The sequence below is a fragment of the Felis catus genome, chromosome X, assembly GCF_018350175.1.
Source record: "Felis catus isolate Fca126 chromosome X, F.catus_Fca126_mat1.0, whole genome shotgun sequence".
Classification (NCBI taxonomy): Eukaryota; Metazoa; Chordata; class Mammalia; order Carnivora; family Felidae; genus Felis; species Felis catus.
In genome coordinates, this window is record NC_058386.1 from 14669873 (window position 1) to 14686606 (window position 16734).

The 16734-nt window shown below is 37.9% G+C and overlaps 1 protein-coding gene across 9 annotated transcripts in view; it reads right to left on the reverse strand.

Moving 5' to 3' along the window:
- The window catches only part of SCML2 (Scm polycomb group protein like 2), a 101349-nt gene that overhangs the window by 12150 nt on the left and 72465 nt on the right, over positions 1-16734 (reverse strand). For 6 of the 9 annotated variants that reach the window (XM_019823611.3, XM_019823613.3, XM_011291623.4 and 3 more), the window contains 5 exons: positions 14904-14984; positions 10722-10930; positions 5043-5163; positions 2427-2630; positions 1522-1704 (listed from right to left, as the gene is read on the reverse strand). In XM_019823611.3, the coding sequence (XP_019679170.1) occupies positions 1522-1704; positions 2427-2630; positions 5043-5163; positions 10722-10930; positions 14904-14984 (798 nt within the window). The remainder of the gene's footprint in view (positions 1-1521; positions 1705-2426; positions 2631-5042; positions 5164-10721; positions 10931-14903; positions 14985-16734) is intronic. The other 3 variants (XM_019823612.3, XM_019823608.3, XM_019823610.3) reach the window with 2 other exon arrangements.

The window sequence follows — 16734 nt, forward strand, 5'->3', positions numbered from 1 at the left end:
TTAAAACTGGAGTGGCTATACTAATATCAGACAAAATACACTTTAAGAAAATCCTAAGAAATTCACACATACAAAAACTCCAATGAGAACAAATAAATTCAGCAAGACCACAGAATACAAGATTAATAATAAAAAAATCAATTGTATCTCTATACACTTGCAATGAACAATCCCAATAAAAAAATCAATTGTATCTCTATACACTTGCAATGAACAATCCCAAAATTAAGGAAGTAATTCCACTTACAATAATGTTAAGAAGAATAAAATGTTTCAGGATGAATTTATCAAAAGAAGTGCCAGATGTCCTTTCTGAAAACTACAAAATACTGTTGAAATAAATTAAGTGAGACCTAAATAAATAGACATCCCATGTTCATGAACTAGGAGACTCAGTATTATTACAGGGCAATAATCCCTAAAATGATCTACAGATTCAACACACTCTCTATTAAAATTCCAGCTGGCTTCTTTGCAGAAATTGACAAGCTGATCTTAAAATTCATAAGGAAACCCAGACTTGCCCAAACGATTTTGAAAAAGGAGAACAAAGTTGGAAAACTCATACTTCCCAATCTCAAAACTTACTACAAAAAGCTATGGTAACCAAGATAGTGTGGTACTGCCATGAGGATTGACATACAGATCAATAAAATACAAAGTCCAGAAATAAATCCATACATTTTGACAAGGGTGCAAAGATAAGTCAATAGGGAAAGAGTAGTCTTTTAACAAATGGTGCTGGGACAACTAGATATCCAAATGTGAAAGCATGAAATTGGACCCCCTACCTCACTATATATAGAAAAATTAATTCAAAATAGATCAATAATCTAAATACACAGCTAAATCTATAAAATTCTTAGGAGAAAATACAGAGGTAAATCTTTGTGAACTTTTACTAAGGAGTATTTTCTTAGGTATGACACCAAAAGTACAATAAACAAAAGAAAAAATAGATAAAATGGACTTTGTTGAAATTACAAAGTTTTGTGCTTCAAAGGACACCATTAAGAAAGTGAAAGGACAATCTACAGAATGGAAGAAAATATGTGCAAAGCATATTTCTGATAGGAACTTATATCCAGAATATATAAAGACTCTTTATATATAACAACTACAATATGATATATACCAGGAACAAATACATTTTATTTCTGTGCAATAAAAAAACAAGGAACCCAATTAAAAATAGACAAAGGATTTAAATAGACATTTCTCCAAAGATCACAAATCGCCAGTAAGCACATGAAAAGATGCAAACAACCTCAGCCATTAGGGAAACGCAAATCAAACCATGGGATACTTTTCAGGTTTTGATTCTCAAGTTCATTATGAATATAAGAATTTATTTTCTTGTTTCGAATGAACAAAAACAACTATATATTATATATGTCTAGTTCATTGTGGCTACTTTGAGGAGGACACAAGGAAAACCTGAATGATACAAGATTCTCAAGTTAATTATAAAATGTAATAGAAATATAGAAGCACAGTATAAAATTTTACATTTTCTCTCACCTGGTACACTTTTATCAAGCTCTGTAGGACTCTGAGTATTACCTCTGTAAGAGCTGAAGGGCTGGCTACTCAAAAGGTTATCACACTGCAGGCTGTGGCACAAGGTCTCAAGAAAGCGAAGGGCAAATGATGCACTATTCACTGGAGGGAGCTGGACAGAATGAGTCTCCCCATCAAAGGAGGCTACGGGGGGAAAAGAGATGTCAGTTACATCATAGAAAGATGAAAACTACAACAATGAGAAAAAGCCATCAATTTAGGGAATGTATTACAAATGTAATTTGTGGTTTTTGTAATTTACAAAAGAATAATCTTAAAGTTCCTCTCATTAAAACATAAGAGCCTGTATTGGTAAAAGCATTCTCATTTAAAAATATTCATAAGGCAAACAACAACAGCATCAGGAGCAGCAACCCAATGATGTATAATAACACTTCCTGCTATTCCAAGCATTCTGTGGGTATAAATATAGTATCTGATCAGACAATCATGAAAGCCAGCTGTATCTTATCTCCTAAGCTTTCTTGAATCACATGTTCATTTAGAGCCTCTTATAGATCAGTCTGTTTTCTAAAAACATTAAAATATATTATCAACCAAGTTATTTTGTCTATAGTGAACTTAATATAGCATATAAAAAAAACTTTTACCTCAATTTACAGTATGACTCTGACATTACTTGTCTATTTTGAACATAAAGTTAAACTTTTCAAACCAGAGTTAAAAGTCTATAGACATATAATTATATAAATATTCTATGATATCAATATAAGCATGCCAATATTATAAATAGCTCACAGACTATAAGTATTATAAAATAATCTGTATATTATAAAATCTTTGCCTTCTCAAAACCTAAAATCAAATCTGGAAGAAAAGCTGAGTAAAGGATTAGATGAGCATACCAGTTATCACTTCTCCTCCACGATGATCTGGCTTAAGAAATCCAAAAACAGTCTTGCTTTGAAAGGCACAATCCACACAGGCCTGCACAGTCCTCCGGAGCACCACATTCACTGGGCCTGGACCAAAGTGGTCAGGCAGTTGCTGGATTTTCTTCTGATCCAGGTGAGGACCAGAGTTTCCATGTTTGTTTACATAGACACAGACTTGAGGAAACAGGTGTATACAAAAATAACAAACAGACTGGTTAAAAGCAACATAAACACTACGTAATTACTATATCCCACTAACCACACTTCAAAGAGAACCCAAATATAGTTAGTATCAATGACCATTTCTGCTACCTAAAAATACATATGTAAACGTCTTTTCATATTTGTATAAAGATATTCAATCTAGAAAGAAATAATCCAAATGCTTATTCAATTTTCTAGAATTCTGCCTAAACTTATAATAAAAACTATCCAAGTTTAGTAGCATCATAAAACAATTCTTTACACATTTCCACATCACATAAAATGGTATGAAGATAAATACTTTCACCTTTCAACTGTACACACAGTGTAAGAATTTTCTTTCAAAATTGGTCACAACTCCTTCTTAGACTGGTTATTTTAAATTACCAACACTGCACCTTCATTATATTTTCTAAAGTAACCCAAATAATTTAAGATACATGCCACACAGTAAGTTCTAATGACCTAGAGCAATTTTTTTCATTAACTTAAGGAAAAAAAAATGGTCTTTATATATATGCCAAGGTTCACTGAAGAAAATCCAAAATTAAATGCTTTCCTTAGTATAATAAAAGCTTATGATTTATATTTTTTAAATGTTTATTTATTTATTTTGAGAGAGAAACAGAGTACGAGTGGAGGTGGGGCAGAGGGGGAGAGACAGAATCCCAAGCAGACTCTGTTCCGTCTGCACAAAGCCCAACACAGGGCTTGATCTCAGACTGTGAGATCATGACCTGAGCCAAAATCAAAAGTCGGAGGCTTAACCTACTGAGCCACCCAGGCGCTCCAAGCATATGAATGAGAAACAAATCATCTATAATCATGCAAATGTCACGTTTCCATAACAGTTCTTCCCTGGGAATCAATAAATCTAAATCAACATACAATGTAACAATATGAGGTTGTATTATTACCAAACACAAAATATACTGTCCCCCTAAATCAAGAAGCACATTATTTTCATTCATCATTTAATTTATACTGCCCAATTTTATATATAGTCTATATTCAGTACAATAAAAACCCATTAATCTCACTTTCACTATTTTGAAATATATGATAATTCAACTTTGTGGCAACAGCCAGAGGAAGGATGGACTCTTATCACAGAAATGAAACAGCTATTAAAAACTTAACCCATGGTGGGGCACCTCAGTGGCTCAATTGGTTAAGCGTCCTGACTTCAGCTCAGGTCATGATCTCACGGTTGGGGAGTTCGAGCCCCATGTCGGGCTCTCTGCTGTCACTCAGAACCTGGAGCCTACTTCGGATTCTGTGCCTCCCTCCCTCCCTCTCTCTCTGCCCCTCCCCCACCCGTGCGCACACGCGCACTCTCTCTCTCTCAAAAATAAATAAACATTAAAAAATCTTAAGCCATGGACAAAACCCTACTGAACACAAGTGAAGCTAAACAAAGATTTCAATGTTTTATCTCCTTTGCATTATACTCATTTAGTCTTTCCTGCTAATGGCCTAAAAATCGGAAATAATAAACTGAGTTTGTTACAATAATCTTTAGGTGATCTTTTCTACTTCAAAAAGTAATCTCTTTTTAGTGAGGAAAGTAAAACTGGGAGAAAAATCAACAGAACAGAAAAGTATAAGGGAGATAAAGATCTAGGAGAAAAAGCAATAGTACATGCTTTTAAAAAAAGGAAGGGAACAAGAAAACGTACAAGAGATGACAAATAAAAGGGGGATTGTTCAATCTAGGTCTGTGTCATTTCATACTCTTCACATAACAGAGAATAATTTAAAGTCATCATGCCCCTTGACAGGCAAGGATCTGTCAAGATTTTAAAAGGCATTTTATTTTTTTTAATGTTTATTTATTTTTGAGACAGAGAGAGGCAGAGCATGAACAGGGGAGGGTCAGAGAGAGGAAGACACAGAATCTGAAACAGGCTCCAGGCTCTGAGCTGTCAGCCCAGAGCCCGACGCAGGGCTCAAACTCACGGACCGCGAGATCATGACCTGAGCCGAAGTCGGCCGCTTAACCGACTGAGCCACCCAGGCGCCCCTTAAAAGGCATTTTAAAAAGATTTGAGGTAGCTTTAAAATTACACACAAGACAAAAAGACATCATGAAATAAGTGAAGACAAAAACAGATCTGACAACGATGTAAATTTTCTAAATCTTACTAAGATGGATAAAATAAGAGTACTGAATTTTCAACTGATTTGTGTATTTAAACAGTTTTTCCTTAACATCAAAATGAATAACCAGAATTTAAAAAATACTTTAATATGAAAAATGCTTCAAAAATGTGATTATCAGCATCTTGTTCTCCTCTTATTTTAGTCCTCAGACTTCAAAGACACTAAAATAACAGAGTAAAAGATTAGTAATTTTATACTCTCTAAAAAATACTAATTTACCTGTAGACATCACTATTTTAGATGTTCCAGGAGTGGCATCCCTATTATAAGCACGACGATCTCTGATCAGGGAATTTATAGAAGCTGAAGATGTAGAACACAAAACAGGAAAATATTTTTCCTGTAAAAAAAAAAAAAAAAGAGCACAAGTATACATTACACATTTTTAAAAATTCCTAAAGACAGAGGTCAAAAAATTATCAGCCTCACTGGTTCACAAATGATCAGCTGTCTGAAGCCCTTGGGGTTGGAAACCCCTGTGTGTGTCACAAGCTACAGTACTTTCCAAACTGTGCTCTCAGAAGGGCCCATGAGCTGGTCAGGTAGGAGAGGAAGAGACCAACAGGCTGGAATTCCCAGGGTTATCCCTCCTCCAACTGGTCACGCCTTAGCCAAAATAGTTCACTCTATAAAACTTGTTTTATTTTCTGAGGTTCCCTGTACAACTATTTTTTTCACACTGCTAAAGAAAAGCCTGTAAATCTAATCCAGCAATACATCAAATGGGGTAGGGGACCTCAACAAAGCAGAGGACAGAGTTTGTCTTTACAAAGCAGTCACTTATCTGGTTTTTACTGTATCTAGCCTGCATTTCTCCATATTATATGTGATAATTTTTAAAAAATTATAAGTGGCTTGCTAAAGTCCACATAAAATTATGTCTATTATATTTGGTAAAAACCAAACGCCTTCTGGACATTGTTAAATATCACTCGCATTTTGTTTGTTATGTATCAACTCTTGGAGTTTTCTTGGAGCTACCTTCAAACATGACTCTCCAATGTCAGAGAAGGAGCTCTTATACCTAGAAAAGGTAATAATAGAGGATATTTTTATTTTTTAATGTTTATTTTTGAGAGACAGAGAGAGACAGAGCACAGGTGGGGGAGGGGCAGAGAGAGAAGGAGACACAGAATCTGAAGCAGGCTCCAGGCTCCAAGCTGTCAGCACAGAGCCCAACGCGGGGCTCGAACTCAGGAACCAAGAGATCTGACCTGAGCTGAAGTCAGATGCTTAACTAACTGAGCCACCCAGGTGCCCCTAATAGAGGATATTTTAAAAGCAGGGATAAAGGAGGATAAAATAGGATAACATTCAATATTGTTGGATTTTCCTTATTTGTTTAAATTAATGACTGTCATTGGGGTTCTCTGTATTCCAGTAAATCATATTATTTTTAAGTACTGAACTATAATTACTGTGTTGATATATTATTGTTCTTACAGTATTTTAAAAATCTGAAATCTGAATCCTATGTCTTAAGACATACCAAGATATAGTATGCTTGCATTAGCTATTTATATTGAATAAAGGTACATTTATTTGAAAAATGTGCTTCTATACCACTAGAATCCTTAAAGAGGGGGTATGTGTGGAGAGTGGACAAAGTAAAGAATAATTCATACTCTAGTTCAAAGGTTTCCTAAATAATTAAACTATGGCATGACAGTACTGAAACAGAGATATAGGTAACCACATAAGAATCTTCATCTTTTCATGATGAAATAATAAAGACAGAGAAGATAGTGAATTAAAATTCTTCCTCTGAGGGCCATCTGGGTGGCTCAATCAGTTAAGTGTGGACACTCTTGACTTCGGCTCAGGTAATGATCTCATGGTTCATTAGATTAAGTCCTGTGTCAGGCTCTGTGCTGACAGTGCAGAGGCTGCTTGGGATTGTCTCTCCCCCTCTCCCCTGCCCAGGTGATAGCACTCCCTCCCTCTCTCTATCTCAAAATAAATAAATAAGCTTAAAAAAATTTTTTTTTTTTTTTTTTTTTTTTTTTAAATTTTTTTTTTCAACGTTTATTCATTTTTGGGACAGAGAGAGACAGAGCATGAACAGGGGAGGGGCAGAGAGAGAGGGAGACACAGAATCGGAAACAGGCTCCAGGCTCTGAGCCATCAGCCCAGAGCCCGACGCGGGGCTCGAACTCACGGACCGCGAGATCGTGACCTGGCTGAAGTCGGACGCTTAACCGACTGCGCCACCCAGGCGCCCCAAAAAAATTTTTTTAATAAAATTCTTCCTTTGAAACAAAAAATAGATTATCAAAAAAAATTATAAAATCTATCAATCTATCCCTCACCCGACCCCACCATCTTATAAACAGTATTTTCAAAAACACCTTTTCAAAATTGTCAAATTAGAACTAAAATTATTTGAAAATAAAGGCATAAAGAGAAACTTCATGTAGTTTTATCTTCATCATTATACCAACTAATCACAAAGACTTTTTTCAACAGCTGGAAAATACACATTAAAAATATGCATCAAAGACACCCTTGATAATTTTAATTTTTAAAAAGCATTTAAAATAAAATATTATTTCTGGTGGTGCCTGGCTGACAGTCATGTGACTCTTGATCTTGGGGTCCTGAGTTTGTGCCCTATGTTGGGTGTGGAACCTACTTAATTAAAAAAAAATTATTTCCCTTTAAATATTGTAACTTTCCGGGGCGCCTGGGTGGCGCAGTCGGTTAAGCGTCCGACTTCAGCCAGGTCATGATCTCATGGTCCGTGAGTTCGAGCCCCGCGTCAGGCTCTGGGCTGATGGCTCGGAGCCTGGAGCCTGTTTCCGATTCTGTGTCTCCCTCTCTCTCTGCCCCTCCCCCGTTCATGCTCTGTCTCTCTCTGTTCCAAAAAAATAAATAAAAAAACATTGAAAAAAAAATTTAAAAAAAAATAAATAAATATTGTAACTTTCCTTAATTTTATGCAATTTAAAAAAAATTTTTTTTAATGTTTATTTATTTTTGAGAGAGAGAGAGACAGAGTGTGAGTGGGGGAGGGGCAGAGAGAGAGGGAGACACAGAATCCAAAGCAGGCTCCAGGCTCCAAGCTGCCAGCACAGAGCCAGACGCGGGGCTCGAACTCACAAACTATGAGATCAATGACCTGAGCCGAAGTCAGACGCCTAACCGACTGAGCCACCCAGGCGCCCCAATGCAATTTATTTTGAATTTTAAAAATTTAATCTGCTAATGATTTACATTAGAATAACCTGCTTATTTGATTTTTTCAATGTTGATGATTTTATATTTGAAATATATTCACATTTATTGACTTTTAATTTTTATTTAAAAATTCTGAATGCTTTTTGAAATAAAAATACCAGTATTATTTTAAGCATTTTATTTTAAAGTTTTTATTTATTTTGAGAGAGAGAGAGAGAGAGAGGAGGGCAGAGAGAGAGGGAGAGAGAATCCCAAGCAGGCTCCACACTGTAAGCAAGAGCTTGATGCAAGTCTCGAACTCACAAACCATGAGATCATGACCTGAGTGGAAATTAAGAGTCAGACACTCAAGTGACTTGAGCTACCCAGACACCCCAATTTAAGAATTTTAAAATCAAAATGGTATTGTCATTTTGCTCCATACTGCAAACAAACATTAGATAAAACAAAACAAATGTTATATACATATGTATACATACATACATATATATATACACATACATATATATATGTATATGTGTATATATATATATATTCAGATGGCTAAACTCAGAAATGTTTAAGTAATACTGCTATTTTAGTTCTAATCCATCTAGGAAGATTCTATAATTTTTATATTAAAAGTGTATCACTTGTAGACCAGATACATTTGGGTCTTTTTAAAATCCATTTTTATAATCTGTCTTTTAAATGGAAAGTTTACTCCACTTTTTTTTTTAAGTTTATTTGTGAGAGAGAGAGAGAAAGAGCAAGTGCACATGTGTTGGGGCAGGGGCACAGAAAGAGAGCCTCCAGCAGACTCTGCACTGACAGTGTAGCAAACTCAGGAAACAGAGATCATGAATAGGATGCTTAGTCAAGTGAGCCACCCAGGTGCCCCGAGTCCACTAACTTTTAAAATAATTATTAATATGTTTGGGTCTTAGTATACCCTTTATTATTTCTTTTCTATTTGTCTCCTTTGTGTTTTATTCCTCTATCCCTCTTTTTTTTTTTTTTTTTTAGTTACTTGAATATTCCTTAGAATTTCATTTTAGTTCTCCTATTGGCTTTTTAGCTATACTTCTCTGCATTTGTATTTTTACAATATGCCCTGGGGATTATAATGTATAATCTACATAGTTAACATTGTACTACTTAACATAAAATGTTGAAACCTTGCAATGATATAAATCTGTATCCTCCACTCAAAGCCTTTATACTAAGTATTACATGTATTACCTCATGTTATGTATTGATGTTATATAATGATGTATTCTATCATGCTATATGTATTACATTACCCCGTAAGACCATATTATGATTATTGCTTTAGTCACATTATTATAAAGAAATTAAGAGGGGGGCACCTGGGTGGCTCACTTGGTTAAGCATCCGACTTTGGCTCAGGTCATGATCTCACCATTCATGAGTTTGAGCCCCGCATTGGGCTCTGTGCTGACAGCTCAGCGCTTAGAGACTGCTTCAGATTCTGTGTCTCCCTCTCCTTCTGCCCCTCTCCTGCTCGCACTCTGTATCTCTCTCTCTCTCTTTCTCTCAAAAGTAACATAAAACATTAAAAGAAAGAGACAGAAATTAAGAGGAAAAAAGCAAAACACAAAGTCATTTGCATTCACTCAGAGATAAATTTCCTTCAGCATTTCTTATAGTGCTTGTCTGCCAGTGATGAATTCTCTAAGGATGTTTTTATCTAAAAATATCTTTAGTTCACCTTCACTCCTGAAGAATATTTTTGCTGGATATAGAATTTTGTGTAACACTCCTATCTCCTGTGTGTACTCTCCTGAACCACAGTGTGTCTGCTTCCATTCACTGTCCAGTATCTTCAAGTAGCTAGTTTTTTTTCCTATTATTTCCAGGTTTTAAAGTTGTTTTCTTTGCAGGAATCACTTAGGTGGTATGTGACTCTAGCATCATTGAATTTATCATTCTGATTCCACCTTCCATCTGCTTTATTGAGGTATAATTTATGTATAGTAAAATTCACCTCACTTTTAAAGTATACTGAGTTTTGGGGCACCTGGATGGCTCAGTTGGTTAAGCATCCAACTTCAGCTCATGTCATGATCTCGCAGTCAGAAAGCTCAAGCCCAGCAACAGGCTCTGTGCTGACAGCTCAGAGCCTGGAGCCTACTTCAGAATGTGTGTCTCCTTCTCTCTCTGCTCCTCCCCTGCTCGCATTCTGTCTCTGTCTCTCAAAAATGAATGTTAAAAAAAAAAAAATTTAAAGTATACTGCGTTTTAAATAAACTGGCCTGAACGTAAATATACCCACACAGTATTTTCAATGTGGTTCTGAAAAAGTCAAACATTATTCAAAGTTTTAAGTTTACCCAAGAAAAGAAATAACAGGGGCACCTGGGTGGCTCAGCTGGTTGAGCAGCCGACTCTTGACTTTGGTTCAGTTCATGGTCTCATGGTTCATGGGATCCGGGCCCCACAAGTGGGCTCTGTGCTGACACTGTGGAGCCTGCTTGGGATTCTCCCTCCCTTCCTCTCTGCCCTTCCCACATGCGCACACACACTAGTATCTCTCTCAAAATAAATAAACACTCAAAAACAAATACCAATCTTGATGGCTATGTGGGCTTTAAAAAGCCTTATGTATACTCTTTGCACAGTATATTCCTAAAAGGCCTCATCATACTGTTAGTATGATCCTAAACTGTATGTTATAATAAATAACCAGAGTACAACAAATCAGGAAGAGATACAACTAACCTTTTTTGGGGCTTTTTTCCTTGGTGTGGTATTTTTAGCAGAATTTCCCTTCTTGGGGGCTGAAGTATGTAGAGGTGTTTTAATCCGGCTTGATTTCCTGATCTGCTGCGTTGGTAATATTATAGCAGTTTTCTGTGGAGACGGCATTGAACGTGGGGCCGCTTTGGGAAGAGATGACTGTGTTTTTGCTATACTCTTTGTAATGGGCACTGAGGGGGGAAAAGCACAGCACAAAAATAAAATTAACACACACACACACCAACTATATATAGTCCTAAAACTGTGTGTTCATAGTAGCCACAAAGTGAACAAAAACCTTTTTGAAAAAAGTATGTACAATATAGAAAGGTATACTAACCATCTTTAATAAAATTTTTATATGAATACCTAACCAAATGTACTGGTTCTTCAGCTTATCTTCAGATATAACAGAGAACTTCAGGTAAGAAAAATGTCCAGGAGATGAGAAGTTAGTGAATTGTGGAAATGCAGAAAAAATTAGTAAATTTTGGGAAACCATCAGAGGAAGTAAATAAAGTCAAGAGGAGGCCTGGAAGCCTGGAACAAGGGGAACAGAAGAAAGGAGAGAGATGCCAATATTTACTGGCTACCCATTACAGGCTAGGCACTTCAATATGCATTATCCCATTTAATCCACCCAAAATTCCTGAGGTCGGTACCATTTCCCCACTTTATACATGAGGAAACTTCGGCTCTGCGAGGTGAGGTAACTCAGCCAAGATCACCCATTTGGCTAAGAGAGTTTGGTCTCCTAAGTGCATGCTTTTTCTAATATGCTACCTTGCTTTCTGCCCTCAAACAAAAAAAGGCTATTAAATTCACTCCCCTGAGTCAAAGTGCACAAGTTTTAAAAAAAGGGAATGGTGGGGGGCAAAAGACAACTTTGTGAATTCCTACATGCTATTTTACTAGAGAGTCAGGAGGTGCTCTCTAAGAAGGAGTCTCAGGTTTTTTTAAAAAAAACAGGTGTGGAGGCATACTTACAAAGAGAAAACATTAACAAGTAAGTACAGACAAAAACACACTGGTAAAACTTTTCATGCCTGGGAATTTAACCTTGTTTAATATTTGTTTCCAAATAGTACTCATTAAATATACATTTCTGCTGACCCATGAAGACACTTTATTATTGAAAGATAGTGTTTGCCTTCTCTGAATTGTGAAGACAGCTGAACACATAATTACCACAGAAGAAGAAATACACTTAGAAATGAACAGCAACCCCCTATTTCCAGCTACTGTTCCACATGTGCTGGTTTAGCTTACACATGGCTGACTGGAACAGAAACTAAAATGGATTAGAGATTTGAATTAATATGTATCTTGCTTTTGATCTAAAAAGACTTAAGAGGTATGGTTGCTTAGTGTTCTCCAGATTTTCCATCCACCATTTATTTACTCAATACTTAGTATATATACTTTTTACCAGTCTAGGCAATTTAGGAGATTCAGAAAAAATAGATATGGCCCCAGTCATACAGTTTGTGTATCCTGTGAGTGTAGTTGTGTATCCATAAAATTCGTATCTCCTTAAGTAGATCAATGATACATGATTTCCTTCTCCTCAAACTGAATAGTGTATTACACAGCCATATGACAAGAAGAGCAGAAATTACTGTAAAAACAGATACCTTGAATTTGAGGCAAGTAATAAACAAAGTCAAATTCTGAACAGCCAAAAACAGAAAAGCAAGATATGGTCTGGAAAAACCAAAACTAAGTCAAAAAGAAAACATCTGTCATTGGAAACATTTGACTTTGGAACCTTTTTCAGATTTAGCAATTCTTTCCAAGTCATCTTCCTTATTCTTAAAACTGCATGTACAACTAAACTATCATTTATACTAAAATCTTTCAAGGGGTGCCCAGGGGGCTCAGTTAGTTGAGCGTCCAACTTCGGCTCACGTCATGATCTTCCATGAGTTCGAGCCCTTCATCGAGCTCGCTGCTGTCAGAACAGAGTCCGCTTCAGATCTGTCCCCCCCTACCCTCTCTGTCCCTCCTCCACTCACGTGCTCTCTCAAAAATAAATAAAACATTAAAAAGAAAAACTTATGGGGTACCTGGGTGGCTCAGTCAGTTAAGTGTCCGACTCCAGCTCAGGTCATGGTCTCACAGCCTGTGGGTTCGGGCCCCACATCAGGCTCTGTGCTGACAGCTCAGAGCCTGGAGCCTGCTTTGGATTCTGTGTCTCCCTCTCTCTCTGCCCCTCCTCTCTCTCTCTCTCTCTCTCTCTCTCTCTCTCTCTCTCTCTCTCTCTCAAAAATAAACATTAAAAAAAATCCTTCATACTGCTAACTATAAACCCAAAGAAACAATATAAGCCTCAACTTTGAAAAACATAGACATAGCAATAGAGATGGCTACACTTACACTATCACTATCCAACCTTGAGGCCTGATAGTCACAAAAGCTCACTTGAGGCACCCAATGCCTCTATCTGGAATTTTGCTCCCTGACTCATAGAACGAGCTCACATTGCCACAAACTGGTCGTGGGCGGCAGTAAGAGCAAAGGGGAAACCCCCTGATCTTCCTTCATTCACTCCTGCTGCCATCCCATACCAAAGCACCAGCTCCCTTGACTGGTGTTTCAGATTCTGCCCCATTTCTCCTCTCTCTTCTCCCAACCTGTACCAGAGGAAGCCACCCATGCCATTCCAGAAGCGGAACCCTGCTTGAGAAACTAAACATTTGATAACAGCCAGAGTCTGTTTTTCCTCTGAAATTAGCCTTTTGAATACCCAAGGACTGTTCTTGTCATATAAGAGTAACTTTCCCTTCCCATTAGCATGCTAAGTGTCTTTTATTATTTTTACTTATTTTTTTAATGTTTTATTTTTTTGAGGGAGAACATGTGCACAACATGGGGAGGGGCAGAGAGAAGGGGATAGAGGATCTGAAGCAGGCTCTGCGCTGACAGCAGAGAGCCCAGTGCAGGGGTTTGAACTCACCAACTGTGAGATCATAACCCGAGCCAAAGATGGACGCTTAACTGACTGAGCGACCTGGGTGCCCCGAGAGTCTTTTAAATGTATATTTCCTCATCTTCAGCAATAAAAAACTCATTTTACAAAGCCTCAAATAAGGGGTGCCTGGGTGGCTCAGTCAGTTAAGCGATCGACTCTTGGTTTTGGCTCGGGTTATGATCTCGCAGTTCCTGAGTTCAAGCCCCACATCAGGCTCTGCACTGATAGTGGCCTGTTTGGGATTCTCTCTCGTCCTCTCTCTGCCCCTCCTGTGTGTACTCTCTCTCTCAAAATAAATAAATAAACTTAAAAAAAAAAAAGAAAGAAACCTTCAAATTAGCTAAGAAAAACTCTTTTTTAAATTTCTTTAAAATTTATTTATTTAGGGGCACCTGGGTGGCTCAGTGGGTTGGGCCTCTGACTCTTGGCCACGGCTCAGGTCATGATCTCATGGTTTGTGGGACCGAGCCCCCACTGGGCTGTGTGCTGACAGCACGGAGCCTGCTTGGGATTCTCTCTCCCTCTCCCCTGCTCGTACTCCTGCACTTGCTCTCTCTCTCTCAAAAATAAACTTAAAAAAATATTAAATTTATTTATTTATATTTTGAGAAAGAGCACAAGTGGGGGAGAGGCTGAAAAAGAGGGAAAGAGAGAATCCAAAGCAGGCTCAGCACTGCCATCGCAAAGCCTGATGCAGGGCTTGAACTCATGAACCATGAGATCATGACCTGAGTTGAACCCAAGAGTCAGAAGCCTAACCGAATGAACCACACAGGCACCCCAAGCTAAGAAAAACTCTTAAAGAAAACCACAGGGGGTAGTTACTAGTGGAAAGGAAAACAAGGAAGCATGTTCCTAATACCACAGCAGATATTTGGAAGCCAGAATCCAGGTGAGGACTATGAATTTTCTCAGAAGAAGCAGAGTAGAGATCAGCTGGGCATGGGACTCCTGTACCAACTGGTCATAATAACCTATTCCCTTCCCTGCTTCTCATTATCTAGGGAGAGACACTGGTTCTAGATTAAATAGGTTCAAATCCAGATTTACCACATAATAATTATGAGGTCTTGGGACAATTATTTAAATTCAGCATGTGGCACATGGTACATATTTCAATAAATGTTAACTGTTAATAGAAGCAGCAGCAGCAGCAGCAGCACCATCAGCAGCAGCCCTGCCTTGATTCTCACCTTCTCTTTCCAGGACCTGAGGGTGCTCCTGGCCCTCTTCTATCAATGGATGGGATATCAGGGAAACCTTGTTGTCAATGCCTAACAAATGCAAGAAAAAAAGTTTCATCCAAATAAGGATCTCCTATTTACCGACATTCTGATCCCTTTCCTCCTTCCTTTCATGACCAAACTTCTTAAAAGACTAGCCCATGTTCACTACCACTGCCATTTTCTTATTTTTCAACCCTCTGCAATTACACTTTTAGACACCTCTTTTTAGGGAAGCTTTGAATGCTAAGGTAACCCACAACCTCCTAATAGCACTAAACACTTTTGATGATGTCTTCTTTTTTAAATTCGTCATTGGATTTCACACAGCCACTCCCTCCTGGTCCTTCTTATACCTCTGTCATGTTTCCTGTGGTGTTCCCCAGGATTAGTCACCTTCCCCCTACCCCCACCTCAGTTTTGAATGCTTTTAGTTCACTCCCTTGATTTCAGCTACTGCCTACATATAATGATCACCAAATTGCTTGCTCTCATGTTCTTCTGCCCACTTAAGCATTCGTAAGCCACCCCCTACCCATCATAGGCCTCTCTCAAGTTCCAGAGCTGTGTTTTCAATAGCCAACTCAATAATCTTATATATAGGCATCTCTCACTCAACATGTCCAAAACCAAATTCATCACGCTTATCTTGAATGACATTACCTTTTACACTCAATTATCAGTAATCAGAAATCTTGAAGACATCTTTGTACTCTTCCACCATCGACGTGTGAAACCAAGCCTACCTGAAGTACTTCCTAGTTGTGTTCTTCTTTATGCCCATGAAATGACTTCTCACATAAAGCTATAGCACTAGCCTCTTTACTAGCATTCCTGGCTAAAGTTTACAATCCATATTTGATAGCACATAATCATGATCTTTCTAAAATACAAACTATATGTCACTTTTCCTCTTAAAAATCTTCAGTGATGCTGGGGTACCTGGGTAGCTCAGTCAGTTAAGCCTCTGACTTCAGTTCCAGTCATAATCTCACAGTTCCATGGGTTCGAGCCCTGCATAGGGCTCTGTGATGACAGCTCAGAGCCTGGAGCCTGCTTCAGATTCTGTCTCTCCCTCTCTCTCTGGCCCTCCCCCGCTCATGCTCTGTCTGTCTGTCTGTCTCTCTCTCTCTCAAAAATAAACAAACATTGAAAAGAAAATCTTCAGTGATGCCACATTACCCATATGCTAAAATCTAAAGTCTTTGGCCTGGTGTCCAAGGCCCTCTACATATCTTCACAATCTCATATCCTCTATTCTCCAACTATCCTTATAGATTCAGTCATAATCATGTTTCAGGTCCCCAAATATTCTGACCCTTACTGCCTTGCAGAAGCTGATCCAGGAAAGGCCTTCCCTCTCATGTCAATGACGAGCTCAATCACGAGCACTGCAAAATTCCAGCACTAAGCTCCGAGGCAAACCATAGGACTTCATGCTAATAAACTTCACAGACTGCATTTATCTCTAGCAGCACAGGTATTACAGCATCTTATCTTTTCTTAGATATCTACCTGTCCCACTACACTGTGAATTCCTTTAGAAGAAGGAACTATGTAAGTTCAAACCATTATTATACCTCCAACATGTGGTTGAGGGCCTGCCACATAACAGGCATCCAAGAAATGTTTGTTAAATGAATAAATGTTTAACATCCAACTTTTGTCTCTGGTCTTATATTCCCATAGAAACAAGTTGGATAGCTTATGCATCAAATAGGCCACCATGGTTTAATAACAACATTTTACAGTTTGCTGGGAAAAAAATGCTTCACCTCAACAAAGAAGGTTACAGAGGGTA